The sequence below is a fragment of the Pipistrellus hanaki genome (genome assembly GCF_964339955.1).
Source record: "Pipistrellus hanaki genome assembly, chromosome: 6".
NCBI classification, from domain to species: Eukaryota; Metazoa; Chordata; class Mammalia; order Chiroptera; family Vespertilionidae; genus Pipistrellus; species Pipistrellus hanaki.
In genome coordinates, this window is record NC_140508.1 from 81,038,916 (window position 1) to 81,058,041 (window position 19,126).

Sequence of the window (19,126 nt, forward strand, 5' to 3'; positions counted from 1 at the left end):
TCGCGCCCTCCGTCCCGCCCCTGCGTGCCCCGCGGCGCCGGCGAACAGGCGGCCACGCGGACTCGCCGGCGGGGACGGGGTTCTGGGCCGCACTGCGCATGCGCCCCGGGCGGGCCGGCGGCGGCGCTGGGTCCCGGCCGCGCGCGGCGCCGATCGGTGATTGTCCTGCTCGCGGGCGGCGAGGCCGCGTGGGGCGCGGCTTCCCGGCGGCTGTGCCGCGGTCCCCGGGCCGATGAGATCGCCGCTGCCCCGCGCCCTGTAGAGGTTTCGAGGCGGAGAGAGAAACACCGGGCCGGTTCCGAACCCTCCGGTCGGACCGCCTGTGCGGGGAACTGAACCCGCACGCGGGGCCGGACCGTGGAACGGCGAGGCCGCGGAGAGGTGAGTCCCGCGGGGCCGGGCGGGTCTGCAGGAAGGGGAGCCCCCCCAGGCCGCGGGGGTCGGATTCCCAGGGCAGGATGATGCCGAGATGGGCTGGGGAGTCCAACCGAGGACTTTCTGGGAAGCTGGGGGTGTGTATTAAAAATAGGAAACAAAACCCTTAGAAAGAGCGGTCTGTCCTCCTTCCCCTTTTTCTCCCCGGGCCTCTCCCCCGGCGCTTTCTTTGTGCCTTTTTCCAGCAGCGCTCGCGGACTTGCAGGGAAGGAGGTCAGCCCGCGGGTCCTCCGCCGCCTTGAGCATCCCCGCGGGAGAAAGGCGCGGAGTTCCCCCCTCCCCAGTGCTTCCGCCTGTGCTTGTCCCAGCCCATCGCGCCCCTGGCCTGTCCCTCCTGCGAATGGTTTCTGAATGGTTCTCGTTTGCCTGTTAAAACTTCAGGGCGAAAGATGGTTCTTGCAGGAGCCCATCCCGATGGTCCTTGGGTACTTCCATTGTCACTGCTCCCCGCTTGATCAGCCTCTGGGCAACACCGCCCACCTTGTTTGGAAACAAGCGCTTCCGTGTACCCGTTCGTGTAGTTCCCCCAGGCACCCCGTGAGTGGGTATCGCCAGCTTTCCCTGGTGCGAGGGGAAGCAGCTGGAAGTGGTAAAAAGAAAGCTAGGTTGCCCCAGGCCTTTGCTCTCTCGCTCCAGAGTTTGGTGACGACTGGTTGCCTTGAGATATCAGTTTATCCGCATCTATGGACTTGTACCTTCCTCGGCTTCACTGAATTCTGCTTTTCAGGGCTCAACTCGATTTCTGTCTCCAAACACCCCTGTCTGGATGATGATGATGTATGATAAAATGAAGTTGAACTTGCTTAAGGAGCCATTGTTAAGCCACCATTCTAAAGCATGGGGTCAGTCTATAGGTACTGACCTGGGACGATGTCATTTTTGAATAAGTGTGGTTTAATTACACACCTCCCGAGGCATAATTGGGTGACTTTGAAGAGTGCTGTAGGGGAAAGAAGCCTTAAATTGATTTGTATATAGTTCAAGAAAAATTTTAACTGTGAATAATTCTGAGGTTGCTGTATCTTCTCCTTTTGATGTTGAATAATGTTTTATGAAATGACGGTGGTAGAGGTAAGTTTTGTTTTAAATCGTTGTTCTCAACACAGTAAGGAGTTGCCAGTATAGTTGTGGCCACATGGACCTCTCCAGCGCCTCACTTAATATTGCTTTTGTAGTGCTAATTACCGAGTCTTAACACTCAACAGTTCTCCGGTTATTTCTTCTCTTATTTTGGTAATGCCTGGGTAGAGCCTAGGACTCGGCACTGGTCACAGTACATGATGTTCTGTAGACCTTGATGGTTTGATTTAGACATCACTGTTCAGCAGGAGATTTTTTAATTCAAATTACGTATTACAGAAGTGAGGACAAAGTTTCTTTTCTCTGTCTTCTCTAGGAAGGTGCAATGGCGAGGAGTTTATCCATAATCTTCATCCTGACCTTCACTCTGTCAGTCACAAATCTCCTTCATGAAGTAGAACCCGCAACTGCTCTCCCTCAGGCCACTGAGAAAATCCCAAACTGGGAATCCGGCATTGATGTGGACTTGGCAGTTACCGCCCAGCGGCATCACCTGCAGCAGCTTTTCCATCGCTATGGAGAAAATAACTCTTTGTCAGTGGAAGGGTTCAGAAAGTTACTTCAGAACATAGGCATAGATAAGATTAAAAGAGTTCATTTACACCATGACCATGACCATGACCATCACTCCGACCATGAGCATCACTCCGACCATGACCATCATTCCGACCATGACCATCACTCTGACCACGAGCATCACTCTCACCGTAATCATGCTGCTTCCAGTAAAAATAATCGGAAAGCTCTTTGCCCAGACCATGACTCCGATAGTCCCAGTAAAGATCCTAGGAACAACCAGGGGAAAGGATCGCGCCGATCAGAACATGCCAACAGCAGAAGGAATGTTGTAATCAAGGATGGTGTTGGTGCTAGTGAAGTGACCTCGACTGTGTATAATGCTGTCTCTGACGGAACTCACTCTCTTGAGACAATAGAAACTCCAAAACCTGGAAAGCTCCCTAAAGCTGTGAGCAGCTCCACTCCCCCCAGTATTACAGAAAAGAGCCGGCTGAGCCGGCCCGCCAGGAGGAAAACTAATGAGTCTGTGAGTGAGCCCAGAAAGGAGTTTATGTATTCCAGAAACACAAATGCAAACACTCAGGAGGTAAGATGAAGGCTGTTCTTATTTTAATCAATATGCCTGCTTGTCTGTTCTGTCATTGCCATTCTATCTCTAGTTGTAAGGAGTTTAAAGTAAAAATAAAATGGTGAAGTTATTGAAAAGGAAATTTCTCAGCAAGGCACTTGGCCCAAAGTGTTCCTACCATGTTGTAATCATTTCTGATTTAAAAAAGAAAAGAAGAAAAAAACAAACTTGAAGGATAGAAAGAATAGAGCTGCCTTCTAAAACTTTTTTAAAATATATTTTTATTGCTTTTAGAAAGGGAGAGAGAGAGAAACATAAATGATGAGAGAGAATTACTGATTAGCTGCCTTCTGTTCACCCCACACTGGGGGTTGAGCCATAACCTGGGCATGTGTCCTGACCAGGAATTGAGCCGTGACCTTTAGGTTGATGCTCAATCACTGAGCCATGCCAGCTGGGCTAAAACTGTTTTCTATAATATATAGAATTTAAAATAAGTATAAAAAGCAGGTATCAAAAGTTATTTTTGGAAAAGTTTTTAAAGGCGAATATTAGAAATAAAAAGTAGAAAATGGGAGGTTGAAAATGCGGGGGTTAGAATCCGTGTTTTAGGGAAAGGCGTGGTTGAAGGGGTTGAAGAACGCAAAAACCTTAATACCTCCTTGCAGATGGATGGTAATGATTTGTGGAGTCATTGGAACTGCTGCCAAGAACGACGTACTGGACAAGTGAATGCCTGGGCAATGAAGTTCTGATTTCATGTGTTTTTTCCTAAGATTAGACTTTTCTAGATTAGACTTTTAGGCTGTATTCAGTTTGCCTTGACTGAAGGATGTTAAGAACAGGGAGTTAGTTGATATACAATATGTTAATAAGCAAAACTTAAGTACTTCATGCAAGCCATCATGTGACCTGTTCTAATTCTGGGATAATACTACTAATGGTCATTGCCATAGCGACACTGGTAATAAAGTGTGTTCTGTGTAGTATTAACCAAGAATTGGTGGAATTTAAAATAATTTGCAGATGATGAGAAACAGTTGCTACCACCAATTCTGGGGGAATAGAAGGAGCTTAGGTTACTCAACAGATTCTCTTCAAACTAGTCAACTCATTAAATTGTTGAAACAGCTGCCTGCCGGTACAGGTTTGCTTTATTACCAACTTTACCCTGTGTGAGAGTAATGTGCATACTTTAATATTCTCTCGTAGAGCATTATTTTGCCAAGAATGTAGTCAGAACTGAACTAACTTTTACAAGTATGGTGACTGTGGTTAGAATGACGTGTTTTGGGCTTGTTTAGGCCAGGTAGGGTAGCGTTGGTACTAAAATAACATATGTGTCAATCTCTAATGACCCCCATCTCGAAATTAAAGCTCATTTCCTTAATAGGTTTATACAGTGAGTTAACAGGCTTGTGAATGTTCATTTATTCTCCAGCTTATTTCACTTAAGGCTTTGTCCCTAGGTGACTAGTGGTGTAACTTTCCACCTAGAAGTAAGCAGAGGTGAGATAACACTATTATGACATACTATCTCCAGGTAGTTTGAGAAATTCCAAAGTACTTAAAACAGAAGCTGATTTTAATCAGTGTTAATTTAAAATTAAGAAGCAGCTTCGGTAAGGAACGGGTGTTGTGTGATCAAACAACTTTTTTGGATTATCTAATGGGAATGCCTTTTGGTGCTTTTCACTGCTTTGTTTTCTTTAGTGTTTCAATGCGTCAAAGCTGCTCACATCACATGGCATGGGCACCCAGGTTCCGCTGAATGCAACGGAGTTCAACTATCTCTGCCCAGCCATCATCAATCAAATTGATGCTAGATCGTGTCTGATTCATACAACGAGTGAAAAGAAAGCTGAAGTCCCTCCAAAGACCTATTCTTTACAAATAGGTAGAATTGAGATTTTTTTATGTAAAAACAACTTCCAGTAGATACATTTATGTTGTAGTGTTCTTTATATTTTCAAAAACCTATTCATTTTTAGCATAATTTCAAATATACCATCTTTTTTAAAATGTATCTTTATTATTGAAAGTCTTACAGATGTCCCACCCTTTTTTTCCCCCATTGTTCCCCTCCACCCTGCACCCAACCCTCAAAGGCCTGCACCACACTGTTGTCTGTGCCCATGAGCTATGCATATAAATCCCTGGGTCATCCTCTCCTCCTCACCCCACCACTCCTGCCGTCCTTCTTAGATTCCTCAGTCTGTTCCCTGCTTCCATGTCTCTGGATCTATTTTATTCACCAGTTAATTTTGTTCATTAGATTCCACATGAGTGAGATCATTCTGCCTTCAGCAAGCATGTTAGCTTGACCCTTAAAAAAACTTAGGTTGTAACTTGCCTTAACCTTTTTTTTTTTTAACACCTCTTCACACCACCGATTGAAGCAAAACAATTCAACAGCTGCTGCTTCACCCAAAAGCGGTGTTTTTACTTGCCCTTTCTTGACAGCTCAGTGGGTCATTAGCAAAAGTGCTTTTAAAAGGGGTACTTGCCATATCTTTAAAAAAAAAAAAAAAGATAAATGAATAAAACATAGGTTGTAATTTGCCTGAGATCATGAAGTGTCAAGGGTTATCTGAAATCTGGGCTTTTTATATTGTCACCCTGATTGGGAGAAGGGTCAGAGTTAATCTCTGCTCTTTAGGAATCTAATTCTGGTCTGTTATTTATTTTTTTAATATATCTTTTTATTGATTTCAGAGATGAAGAGAAAGGGAGAGAAACATCAATAATGAGGGGGAAATCATTGATTGGCTGCCTCCTGCACGCCCCCTACTGGGGATTGAGCCTGCAACCAAGGTACATCCTCTTGACTGGAATCAAACCTACCAATCTTCTGTCCACAGTCTGACGCTCTATCCATTGAGCCAACCCGGCCAGGGCTCTGGTCTGTTATTAATAAATCAAACCAGGATAAGCTGTGCTATAGTGTAGAGCAGGATTGGGGAACCTATTTTCTGACAGGGCCATTTGGGTATTTATAAATCATTCACTGGCCATACAGAGTTATAACTTAAAAATTAGCCTGCTAGTAGTACATCTACACAATGGAATACTACGCTGCTGTAAAAAAGAAGGAATTCTTACCTTTTATAACATCACGGGTAGACATGGAGAGAGTTATGCTAAGTGAAATAAGCCAGTCGGAGAAAGATAAATATCACATGATCTCACTCATTTGTGGAATATAATGAACATAAACTGGTGAACAAAAATAGATCCAGAGACAGAGAAGCATTAAACCATTAAATAGACCATCAAACCTCAAAGGGAAGGTGGGGGAGGTCAGGGCATATGTCCGGGGTGGGAGTGGCCAGGAGAGGTCAATGAGGGGAAAAGGAGATATATGTAATACTTCAATCAGTAAAGAATAAAAAAAAGCCCTAACCAGTTTGGCTCAGTGGATAGAGCATTGGCCTGCAGACTGAAGGGTCCCAGGTTCAATTCCAGTCAAGGGCATGTACCTTGGTTACGAGCACAGCCCCAGTAGGGGGTGTGCAGGAGGCAGCTGATGGATGTTTCTCTCTGATAGATGTTTCTAACTCTCTATCCCTCTCCCTTCCTCTCTATAATACACCAATAAAATACATATTTTTTAAAGAATTTAAAAAATTGCTACGTTTGGTCATTTAACTCACCTTTAGCCTTGGCAGGACTAGACCAAATGATTTCACAAGCCTTATACGGCCTCCGGGCCAGATGTTCTAGAGACGGTCCTCACCTCTGGTGGCCTTATAAAGTCTGATGGACATTCCTTACCTCTGGCCAGACCTTATAAGGCTTGGCTGTAAGTTCCTCACCCCCGACTAGAATTTTCAGTGCTCAAAAACTATAATGAAGCTGAAACCGGTTTGGCTCAGTGGATAGAGTGTCGGCCTGCGGACTGAAAGGTCCCGGATTCGATTCCGGTCAAGGGCATGTTCCTTAGTTGCGGGCACATCCCCAGTAGGGGGTATACAAGAGGCAGCTGATGGGTGTTTCTCTCTCATGGATGTTTCTAACTCTCTATATCCCTCTCTCTTCCTCTGTGTAAAAAAATCAATGAAATATATTTTTAAAAAAAACTATAATGAAGAAATAGTTGCTTTGTTTACTGAGAAAATAATTCTGTTTCCTTTTTTTTCTTTTTTCCCTTTTTCTCCTTTAACATATTCCTCTTCTCTTTCATAATTTAGGTGTTACAGGAGTCTGAAAGCTCAGTTTCCAAAGGAGCTAGAATCCATCCTTGTTTATCATTTCTTTCCCTTTTCCCTTCTGTCACTCCCAGCTGAAGGATTTTCCTTTGGGTTATTCTCTTTACCTAGAGAGTTTACTCACATTGTTCATTTGAGCCCAATTGTTGGTTGTTGAGTTTGTATTTCTTTAAGATTGCCTACGTTTACAAGTTACTTTATGCGACTCCAGAGTCTCTCTTTTAAAGTTTGTCAATCGTATGTTTTTACCTTTGCTCTTTTCTTTGGCAGCCTGGGTTGGCGGCTTTATAGCCATTTCCATCATCAGTTTCCTGTCTTTGCTGGGTGTTATCTTAGTGCCTCTCATGAATCGGGTGTTTTTTAAGTTTCTCCTGAGTTTCCTTGTGGCATTGGCTGTTGGGACATTGAGTGGTGATGCTTTTTTACACCTTCTTCCACATGTAAGTATGATAATTTGTCCTATTAGTGTATTGTCTTATTCAGCATTGAAAATACACATACATTTTTTTTTTTTTGTACTAGAATTTTTTGTATTGATATTTATAAAGGTAAGAAATTTGGTTTAGAGGAGTTGATTTTAAAATATATTTGGTAATCAAAAGCCTCATTTTGGGGCTTGATCTTTTTATTATTGATTTGAGAGAGAAGCAGAGACAGAGACATCAATGTAAGGGAAACATTGATTGGCTGTCTCCTGTACAAGCCCTGACCGGGTATCGAACCCACAACGTTTTGGTGTATGTGATAATTTTCCAACCAACTAAGCATACCAGCCAAGGCTGTGCTTGATCTTATTACATTGTGGGCAGTTTTTACTTTCCTTTATAAAGACTAATTTAATTTTGGGGGATCCAGTTAATAAAAGGAGACAGATTCTACTGATGCTGGTATTATGACAGTCTGCGACAGTGTGAATTGTCTGCTTACATATTAGTGTAATTGCCACAATAATAAAAAATGTGGCTGTCGCCGGGACCGGTTTGGCTCAGTGGATAGAGCGTCGGCCTGCGGACTGAAAGGTCCCAGGTTCGATTCCGGTCAAGGGCATGTACGTTGGTTGCGGCATATCCCCAGTAGGGGGTGTGCAAGAGGCAGCTGATCGATGATTCTCTCTCATCGATGTTTCTAACTCTCTGTCCCTCTCAATTCCTCTCTGTGTAAAATCAATAAAATATATTTAAAAAAAAAAAAAATGTGGCTGTCGACCCAAGAAAATTGAGGGTTTTTCTTCAGAGTTGAATTAATGTGTATATTTACAGATTTTCACTTGGTGACATGAGTGAATTCTTAAGTAAAGCAAGTTTGGTAAAGTGAGTTTACTTTTCCATTAAATATTTGGGATAGGTGTGCAGGTAGAAAATATTTGGATCTCATTTTTTATTTTTCCCTTGGAGATTTGCAGGTGTGAGGTGGGGGGATTATTCCTAGACTTCTCATCATGCTTTCCCCAATAGTGAAAGGAAGCTGTTTTGATGTGACAAACTCCCTGACCATCAAAGGGCAGGTGTTCAGGAATACCTGCTGCACAGAGTGACATGTACATGGGGTGTATCCTGTAACCCCACCACCAACCCTAGTTTCTCCTCTGTGTATGTGCCACACTCAACTTCCTAACATGAAGTAACATAGTCTCTGCTGCACCCTGAAGGCCACTGGCCAGTGACCCTGGATCAGGTACTTGCCAGAGCTCATTACATAGATTGGGCTTCTTGTAAGCACATGGATGACAGTGGAATGAGCCTTTTAGCAAGGAGTGGAAGCAGTAATCTACAGACCTATTAAGTCTAGCGGTTCCCTGTTACTTAATGTCCTAAATTTCCCAAAGTATCCTTTTAATTACCTAATTCTGAATTATTTCAAATTGGACCTTAGGCAGTTTTTCTGACATGTGAAACTAATGAATTTATAAAATGTATGGTGTTTTGCTTTTAGTCTCATGCAAGTCACCACCATAGTCACAGCCATGAAGAAACAACAATGGAGATGAAGAGAGGGCCACTGTTCAGTTATCTGTCTTCTCAAAACATGGAAGAAAGTGCCTATTTTGATTCCACATGGAAGGGTCTCACAGCTCTGGGAGGCTTGTATCTCATGTTTCTTGTTGAACATGTACTCACATTGATCAAGCAATTTAAAGATAAGAAGAAAAAGGTAAGGAAAAGTATATTAAGTACTTCCTATGCATCAAACATTTATTTAGAGTAGTATTCTAACTGGACTGTTAGCAGAGCTTGTCCTGGGCATATGATCTTTGTTTGAGAGGTATTGAGCATTTCTGAGATTCTTTTAGCTCTGAGAGACATTAATGGAGAGCAAGTTTGTATCTTTATAATGCTGGAGTTCTCTACAGAATTCCCTTCAAACTCATGAGAAGAGTGAGAAAGGCAAGGATAAACATTTATATAAATGACCAAACAGGGCACAAGTCCTTGGAGATCAGAAGATTCATGATTATGGCCCTGATGGTTTCATGGGTGTATACTTATCCCCAAACTCTCTGAATTATATACATCAAATGTGTAAAGCTCTTTATATCTCAATCATACCCCAGTAAAGCGATTTAAGAAAAACCATGGATATACCATCAATATTCACTGGTAGTTATGATTATGTGATTAACTCTTAATTATTTACCTAGTAGCTAGATATTCTGCGTGTTTGCTTGTTTGTTTTTTTAAGGATATGTAGCTTTCAGATATGACCTTTGCAAATTTCCTCTAGAAAATAGTATGAAGCCAAACAGTAGACTTTATTTCTGGCAAAAATAACTTTTGGGTTGCCTGTGGTTATTTGCCTCCTCTAATCTGATGTCACCAGGGAAGTCACTAAAGACTAGAATAGCAAGGAAGATGGAGAGAAAGGAAAAATTCTAGATATATTTAATAAAACTAGGTTGAAGGGAGGGAGGTGTCATTGATGAGTCTCAGATTTCCAGCATGAGCAATAACCTTTACTGGCAGAAAGTTTGATGTTGAACTGTTCTCCGTGAGAACAGAGACTCTTTGTTTCTTATTTTACGTTGTATTGCCAGTGCTTAGCAATGGGAACATTATAGGCCCTTAATACTTAAAGAATAAAAGAATTCATTAAGATCTGTAAGTTCTAGAGAGAGTCATTGCCCAATGAGAAATGAAGCATTAAGTAAAGTTATTTAAAATACCCTGAATTGTTTATATTCACAGGTATTTAAATACTTCCTCTGTTTGAGGTATTGTGTTAAGGGTAGGTATAAAGATTTGTTTGTGTGCTTGCCTTTCAAAATTCTTACAGCCTGTTGACATAAGAACATATAAAGCTGTGAACATTTTATGAGTTTATCAGAATTTATTTGAGCCAAACAGGACATGCCTGGGAGCAGGATCTCATCAGACTGAGAACAATGCTTCCCAGAATGAGGGTTTGCAATTTCTTTAATGCATTTGGAATTAAGGAGGGAAGGAAGGAAAATTACTTTAAGTGAAAGGACAAGGCCAGGAAATATCTGTGATTCAGTACAGGATGGTTGACAAGACTATATGCTCTCCTGAAGGGGTTCTGGTTCCATCCCCAAAGTATATGAAAAAGGCATTTCAAAGGTGTGTTAGCAGATGTACGAAAACAATGGACAGGTAACCTTTCACTAGGGAAGTTCTATACCATAACCTTCCCAGTTAGACAGTTATGGTCAGATCAATTCCCCGAGAGGTTACGTTCAGTCACTGCACTTGTCAGATTTATTTTAGAGCCTCTTTTTCCTCCACAAACCTAAGAATGTTCAGATATCTTACACACTGTCAGAACTAGAATGAAATCTTAGGTATAATAGTGATTGTTTAAGTCATATTCATAGGTACTACAAATGTAATTTTTGTGTGACATTTTTAATATTTTGAATATTATCTTCTATATAAGTATTACCATTGTTTAAACCAGCAGTCGCCAACTGGTGGTCCATGAGGTCCGAAAGGTTGGCGACCACTGTTTTAAACAGTGACCTTATGCTCGGGCTCAGAGATTGGAGCAGTATCTCAAGCATAGTGGTTAAAAACCCTGGTTATAAATTCAAGGCTACCTGAGATTTATTTAAAGAGAGAAAGCTTGTTAATGGTGTTATGTTATAAGAAGAGTATTTAGGTATAATAATACAACTAACACATAGCAATGTCACAGTGTAGTTTTGGGATGTAAAAAGTATGGGAAGTATGGGTTTTCAGCATACAAAGGAGAGATGGAGGAAACCTAGCACTAGCAGATCACTAAATGCCTGAAGAAAATGCTCTCTGGCTGGTTCTACATTGATAACCTGAGACAGAACTCCTTTTTAATGTGTATGTGAGTCACGGGGATCTAGTTAAATCCCCATCTGATTCATTGGGTCTGAGATGGTGTGCAGCTTACGGAATACCGCACGTAGAATAGACGACCTCGAGGACATTCATAAAGATGAATGTGATTTTTCTGCGTTTCATATTACCGGGCACTGATTCTTCACCCTTTGAACAGTTACTGTACCTAGGACGCATTGCTGGGTGCTGTGCAAGCTAAGTGTATGCCCTGTCCTTTGGTGCCCTTTATTCCAATGAAAGTTTGTTACTCTGCAGGTTTTTTCTGTATCTTTTGCTTAAGTGTCTATTGAAAGTTGTACACATAAGCAACACAACTATTTTAAAGTATTTCTTTCCCTTGCTATGTCAGAATCAGAAAAAAACTGAAAATGATGAAGACGAGGAGATTAAGAAGCGGCTGTCGAAGTATGAATCTCAACTTTCAACAAATGAGGAAAAAGTAGACTCAGATGATCGTAAGTCCTTATGAATCTGAGAGTTGGAGGGAATTCATTGCTCTTCTCGGACTGTATGGAAGGGATGGGACTATGTCGTGTGTGTGTGTGTGTGTGTGTGTGTGTGTGTGTGTGTGTGTTGTCCCGTCTTTCCTCCCCCCTGCTTTTTTCTTTCTTTCTTTTTTGACTCATACTTTTTTGAATTGCCGGTGAGGAGGTTGTTTGTAAGGAGGCAGAAGAAATTAAGGGAGGATCTGGGGAGTGGTTATTGCAGATTAATGTTTAATATCTACTCTTAATATGTGAGACCATTTAATTTTTAAAATTCATTAAAACCTATTAATTCTCCCCCCCCCCCCCCCCCCCATCAATAACACTCTAATGGCCCTAGCTGGGTTTGGCTCAGTGGATAGAATGTTTGTTGGTCTACAGTAGGGGTGTCGAACTCAATCAGAGAAGGGGCCAAAATCTAAAATCCAGCCTAAATCGCGGGCTGAATGGTTTACTGAACAGTCATAAACTGACAATGTCATAAACTGACAGCGGAGTGCAGTGATGACAGCGCGGTGCGGGCCACATTGCAAGGCCTGGCTGGCTGGATTTGGCCCGCGGGCCTTGTGTTTGACACATGTGGTCTACAGACTGAAGGGTCCCAGGTTTGATTCCAGTCAAGGGCACATGCCCAGAGGCAGCCAATCAATGATTATCTCTCTCTCCCTCTCCCTTCCTCTCTGAAAGCAATAAAAAAAATAATATGATAAAAAATAATAATACCCTAATGTTTAGTCCTTCAGGTATATGGGAGATAGTTGCTCCATTTTAAGATCTTTTTTGCCTTTATTGTCAGTGGAACTGTTTGAAACGTGTCCTTTTTGTTAATACCCAGGACCTGAAAGCTATTTACGAGCAGACGCACAGGAGCCCTCCCATTTTGACTCTCAGCAGCCAGCAATCTTGGAAGAAGAAGAGGTCATGATAGCCCATGCACATCCACAGGAAGTCTATAATGAATACGTACCCAAAGGGTGCAAGAACAAATGCCACTCGCATTTCCACGATACCCTGGGCCAGTCAGATGACCTCATTCACCACCATCATGACTACCATCATATTCTTCATCACCACCACCACCAAAACCACCACCCCCACAGCCACAGCCAGCGATACTCTCGGGAGGAGCTGAAAGATGCTGGCATCGCCACACTGGCCTGGATGGTGATAATGGGCGATGGCCTGCACAATTTCAGCGATGGCCTAGCAATTGGTATACATCTACATATTTGCCTCTTATTGGTTGATTATCAAAATGTTGTTTCTTCTTTGGCTACTTTGACATGTACCTATATTGTAACTACCAAAAGTTGTTTTAATTTGCAAGGTCTTAAGATCAAGTTCCAATGTGTTTGGAGCATCTGTGAGCTTTTGTCCCCTATTCATTTAAGTTCACTTATCTGCAATATAAACAGTGTTTATTAAAGTAAAAGAATCTGTTCTATCACATTTTCTTTCATGCTATAAAGGACTCTATTTCTGATAAGTTCAGTTACCAATCTCTATCCAAAGAACTATAGAGTTTTTGTTATTAAATTGTTATACCACAATAGGAGGTTATAGAATACTTAAACATTTTAGTAGCTTAGTGCTGAAAGGAACCATGGAAATAGCTATAAACCAGGCAGCTGAGGCCTGGCAAGGTGAACCGCTTGCCCAAGGAGATAGTGCTGTTTGAGATGAGCCCAGGCCGTGGCTCCCTGGGAGCCTGGTGCTCTTCCCCCTCTGTGTATTGTGCACATCAGAAGCATCAAAAGAGAACACTCAAGTACTGAGTCATGATTTATACCTGACCAGCTGTAAAATAAGTTAGGTTTAAAAGGAGGAGAGCTATTTGTCTTAGACTCCTTTTATGAGGCAGTGAAAGAATGAATGTAAACAAGTCTGATTACGTAGTGAATTCCTCTGGGGCCAGTGAAATGATTTGTACTCTTTACTGATGAGTTTTTTTCTAAACCTTTTAAATCAGTTTATTTTATATTTTTAAATAAGTGTTTGGCCAAAGCCGGTTTGGCTCAGTGGTAGAGCGTCGGCCTGCGGACTGAAAGGTCCCAGGTTCTGTTCCGGTCAAGGGCATGTACATTGGTTGTGGGCACATCCCCAGTTGGGAGTGTGCAAGAGGCAGCTGGTCGGTTTCTCTCTCATCAACTTTTCTAGCTCTCTATCTCTCTCCCTTCCTCTCTGTAAAAAAAAAATAAAATAAAAATAAATCAATAAATAAGTGTTTGATGACATAGCAATTCTCAGGTTTTTGTAAGGTTATCTAATCACTGTTAATGTGTAGTGGAGCTTTCCCTTCTTAAGCATGAGCTCCGTTGGCAATTTAAACCTAATTGAATGTAATCTGAGATTATTTACAAAGATACAGAGTGCCGTTGGGAAAGTTCTATTTATTCGTAGCCAGAATACAGTTTATTTCTTTTACCTCATTTTGTATGCTGGTAAGATTTATTTGTTTGTTTGTTTGTTTGTTTGTTTTTTAGAAACACACCCATAAAATAATGTAGTCAGTCTTTTTCTGGTTGATTTTTATACAGGTGCTGCTTTCACTGAGGGTTTATCTAGCGGTTTAAGTACTTCTGTCGCTGTGTTTTGTCACGAGTTGCCTCATGAATTAGGTAAGAGAACCATATAAATGGTATTTTCCAGGTGGCTAAATTTTCTGAGTGTCACTAGCTTTTGCTTCTTCATAACTTCTATGCCTTCTCATAAGTCTGCTAACCTAGCTAGCTTTCTTTTTTTAATCAGTGTACGTTTGTTTCCAGCCAGAATTCAGACCCCATAAGTACAATTACACAATTGCCTATTTGGGGTTGCCTAAGAGGTACCTGGGCCTCCTTTCGCATTCTCTTCCCCTACTATTTCATAGGCCAGCATACTGCTGACCTCAGTGGTCATTTCTGCAAACACAATGTGAATCAGACCACGGGAATCAAATGAGTCATCTTCTCTTAACAGAATCTCTTCAGAGCTGAAGAAAAACCCCAAAGTTATTCTGGATCCCAGTCATGTCCTTGTTTTTTCCCTATAAACACCATATTTGCACACACCATGACACTGTTTTCACTCCCTTCCTTGGCTTGTGTTCTGCTACTCAGAAGGCCTCCCACTTGCCTGCTTAGTGCTTATAATCAGCATCTAGTTTCTGTTCTGTTCTGGATCCTTCATGCTCCATGAAGCCTTACCTATTCCCATTGTAATGTATCTCATTTTCTCCTTGTATGACTAGAACATTAAACTCTTTAGCTCTTAGTTATAAATTGCCTTTATCATTTGCTGATCATTTCATGTGTGTTCTCCACGCTCCTCCTCTTTATGGCCAATTATAAGCTCCTTAAAGACAGTGTAAGAGCATAGTAATAGTAGGTTTGTATCACTCATTAACAAAGTGGGAGCGTTCAGAAAAACTTCCGATAAAAAAAAAAATCTTAGTTTATGGAGCTGTTAGGGTGATTTACAACTTAAAAATTAGATAAGTTTTCCTCTTGATAATTTCTAAAAAATTTTAGGTAATTTGTTAAATCTGTGAAGTCTTTTGGGTATGTGTTGCTATTTTTGTTTTTGTTTGTTTGTTGTTGTTTTGGTTAATCCTAAACCAAGGATATTTTTTTATTTTTTATTTTTAGAGAGAGCAGAAGGGAGGAGTGAAGTGGGAGGAGAGAGATAAACAGATGTGAGACACACATTAATTGGTTGCCTCCTGCATGTGCCTGATCTGGGCCAGGATCCAACCTACAACCCAGATATGTGCCCTTGTCTGGGAATCAAACCAGAGATTCTCCAGTTCAGCGGTTACTAACTGGTCCATGAGGCCCAAAAGGTTGGCAACCGCTGGTTTAACATTTGGAACAGCGGTTGTCAACTGGTGGACCATGGACCACTGGTGGCCCATGAGGTCTGAAAGGTCGACGACCACTGTTCCAATCCATGGGCCAACGTCCTAACCACTGAGAACACTGGCCAGGCCAAAGTCTTAGGTATGTGTTTTTAAAATGATTTTTCAATTACTTAATCCCCTTTTTTTGTTTTCGTTAAAGGTGATTTTGCTGTTTTACTAAAGGCTGGCATGACTGTTAAGCAGGCTGTTCTTTATAATGCTTTGTCAGCCATGCTGGCATATCTTGGAATGGCAACAGGAATTTTCATTGGTCATTATGCTGAAAATGTTTCTATGTGGATATTTGCACTTACTGCTGGCTTATTCATGTATGTTGCTCTGGTTGATATGGTAAGTTTGTCATATTATAGTATTGACTAGCAATAAAATAGACTGTTTAGGGAAACCTTATTTTTAAAAAGTCTTTAGATGAAATGCAGTAGTGATAAGTCATCCTATACTCAGCAAGGTAGAATGTAAAATATAGTTCCTTTAGTTTAGAATTTATCTTTTTAAATTGGTGACCACAAGCACATCCTTATCCTGCTTAATGTGTCTGAGGATGCAGAGAAATATCTACCCCATTCTGATTTAAATGTTTTTATTGATTTGAGAAGGACAGAAGAAAGGAGGGGGAGAGAGAAACATTGATGAGAAAGAACCATCAATTGGCTGCCTCCTGCATGTCCTCTGCTGGAGCTCAAGCCCACAACCTAGGCACGTGCCCTGACCAGGAATCAAACCCGAGACCTCCTGGTGCATGGGACAACGCTCAACCAACCAGCCACATGGGCCAGGGCACTAAAATTTTATTTTATATAGTTTAAGGTTTCTATATATCTGAACTCGGGTAAGCCATAAGTTACAGTCTGTACAGATACAGGCATGAAGCAGGAGCAAATGGGACCAAATATAAATTTGACTTGCTAAGCAAATGGTAAATAATCATTGTTAATTAAACTGCTAGGAAATGCTATGTGACATTAGCAAGAATCAGTATGTATGTGGTCTTGTTTTAAGGAATTGACTCAGTATATCCAGCTACATATAGTACAAATAAACTATCCTACAAAGGCTTATAAAAACTAATCTGTAGTTTTATAAACTCAAAGTTGCTCTTTTTTTTCTTTTTTCTTCTTCTCTAAGGTACCTGAGATGCTGCACAACGATGCTAGCGACCATGGATGTAGCCGCTGGGGATATTTCCTTTTACAGAATGCTGGGATGCTTTTGGGATTTGGAATAATGTTGCTTATTTCCATATTTGAACATAAAATTGTGTTTCGTATAAATTTCTAATTAGGGTATAAATGGTAGAGTAGCTTAAAAAAATGCTGTCTATAGTTTGAATAGGTCATAGGAAGATGAGAGTAGTTACTGTGATATGCAGCATTTAAAGTAAGTGGATTTTGTGATTTTCGTATGGAATATTGCCACTTGTTATGCTTATAAGGTCAGTTATGGTGGTAACCTAACGGTACATTTTAATATTTAAGTTATTCTATTTTGGGAATATAATCTATATATGCAATTTACCGGTTTTACCAGTCTATTGTATAAACAAGAGATTGGGCATGACATGTTCTGTATATTTAAGAAAAATGTCTTTAATGTTTTTTCCTAGAACTAATTTAACAGTAATTCCCATGCTGGATTTTAGGCCTCCATAGAACTGCTCGTGTTCAGGAGTAAGAATATACATGAAGCCTCAGATACCAATAAAGCTTGTACTGAATTTAAGTTAAGAAATAAGGAGGAGCAAAAAATATGTGAGAATTAAAAAGGCATAAATTTATTTTTTAAAAATCACACAAGTGTTTATAAAATAAAAGGAAAATTTAGATTTAAATTAAAAAGGCAATATTGGTGTAGAGTACATGTGTACCATTTTTGTCAGGGTATTAATGTTCCCATAAAACCATAGTAAGCACTTTTTACTAATTTAGTTTAACTTAGTATCATGGAAACATCTAAATATAATTAATGAATTCAAACACACTACCACTTGACCAAGAAATTTGAATTTTAAAATACTTGTGTGGAGATATACCAGATGAGTGTGAGCAAATTTCTGTATTGCCAGAAGACTTAGACATCACCAAGCTATGTATTGCCTGAAGTTGCAATTGGATAGTTAACTGGTTTACCAAATGTCAGCATATTAGGACTTTAAGAAAAGGACATTAAAACCATCCTGAGTTTATTTTGACCTCTGTATTCAGGAAGTCCTTTGGTATCTTTCAGTGCTTCAGTGTTGTCATTATGAGCAATTCTCATGTTTGTATATGTAGAGTACTGTAGACATACTAGGGCTATCTGAAATTCTTTAGATGTTGCTTTTCTACAAAATAAAATCCTCATGATATCTTGATATTAAGTGTCTGATATTTCTTTTAACCATCTTGAACATTTTAAAATGTACTAGAGGCTTCAGTTCTTTACCCACAAGAGGAATTGCTGAGCCATATCCTATATAATAACAGGCAATTATGAAAATTGTCCACTCGACCTGGAGTTTGACTATGTATGGGGTGGGGCCAGCCAGCCAACATCCTGCAGCCTGTTCCCCCTGCCAGCCCAGCCTGATCAGCCCTGATTAGGGCAGGCCAGCCAGACCTCACCCGTGCATGAATCCGTGCACCGGGCCTCTCATATAATTATGTTTACTAGCTTGAGGAACTGCCATACCATTTGCCATAGCAACTGCATCATTTTAAATTCCCGCTGCTGTGGGGCTTTTTGAAGCCATGGATAAAGATATTTGCATTTGGGTAAGTATTATATAATTAAATTACCTCTTAAGTGTAGTTTAAATGTAAAATTCTCTAGCTAATTTAATAAAAAGCTTTTTTTTTTTTTTTTTTTTTTTAAATAAAAAGCTTTTGAACTGATCTACAAAATTAACCATCATTTGTAAAGCTGTTTCTTGGAGAAAATACTTGTAGATTTCTTGTGTTGACTTAGAAAGCTTTTTTATATTTGGGGTTACCAATACTGGGAATATCTACAATGTATTTAAATCAGTTCACTAGCCAGATATAATGGAACCAGTCTGCCGCCTTGTGGAATTTTGATGAAACTTCCAATTTTTACAGATTGAGACCATGATAGTAATTTAGAAATGATGTTCAACTATTAGTTTTTATTTATATGTCAACTTAAAAACCAGTTTTCTTTAACATACCTATGCAAGATCTATATGAGGACAACCAAAAACACTGCTAATATTTGAATAAATGTAGAGGTATTTCTGTTCTTGGCTAGGAGGAATGCACAAAAGAAAAGTTGAGCATTTATGGGAAAAGATTCAACTTGCTTTCATTATATAAAAGACTAGAGGGATACCCCCTCCCTGTGCAGGAATTTTGTGCACCAGGCCTCAAATAGTCTTCCAAAGTGCCTATACCAATTTACACGCCCACATAGAGATTTTTAATCACTTTTCTTTCCAATATATTTTATTGATTTTTTTATAGAGAGGAAGGGAGAGGGATAGAGAGTTAGAAACATCGATCAGAGAGAATCATTGATCAGCTGCCTCTTGCACACTCCGACTGGGGATGTGCCCACAATCAAGGTACATGCCCTTGACCAGAATTGAACCTGGGACCTTTCAGTCAGCAAGCCAA

General features: G+C 40.6%; 1 protein-coding gene across 1 annotated transcript; it reads left to right on the plus strand.

The window, feature by feature from the left end:
- The first annotated feature begins 80 nt into the window (after positions 1–80).
- SLC39A6 (solute carrier family 39 member 6) lies at positions 81–17,868 on the plus strand. Its single transcript, XM_084887987.1, has 10 exons — positions 81–381; positions 1,832–2,620; positions 4,316–4,499; positions 7,081–7,250; positions 8,743–8,961; positions 11,485–11,590; positions 12,456–12,833; positions 14,158–14,238; positions 15,658–15,848; positions 16,644–17,868. Exons 2-10 carry the CDS (start codon positions 1,841–1,843, stop codon positions 16,794–16,796), a joined length of 2,262 nt encoding a protein of 753 aa, XP_084744113.1. The 5' UTR covers positions 81–381; positions 1,832–1,840; the 3' UTR covers positions 16,797–17,868.
- The last annotated feature ends 1,258 nt before the right edge of the window (positions 17,869–19,126 follow it).

Excerpts from the sequence above, each read along its gene's own strand:
- SLC39A6 (XM_084887987.1), top strand. The coding sequence starts at position 1,841 with ATGGCGAGGAGTTTATCCATAATCTTCATCCTGACCTTCACTCTGTCA. Across the intron at positions 2,621-4,315 it reads CAAATGCAAACACTCAGGAG|TGTTTCAATGCGTCAAAGCT; the intron begins GTAAGATGAAGG and ends TGTTTTCTTTAG. Across the intron at positions 12,834-14,157 it reads CAGCGATGGCCTAGCAATTG|GTGCTGCTTTCACTGAGGGT; the intron begins GTATACATCTAC and ends ATTTTTATACAG.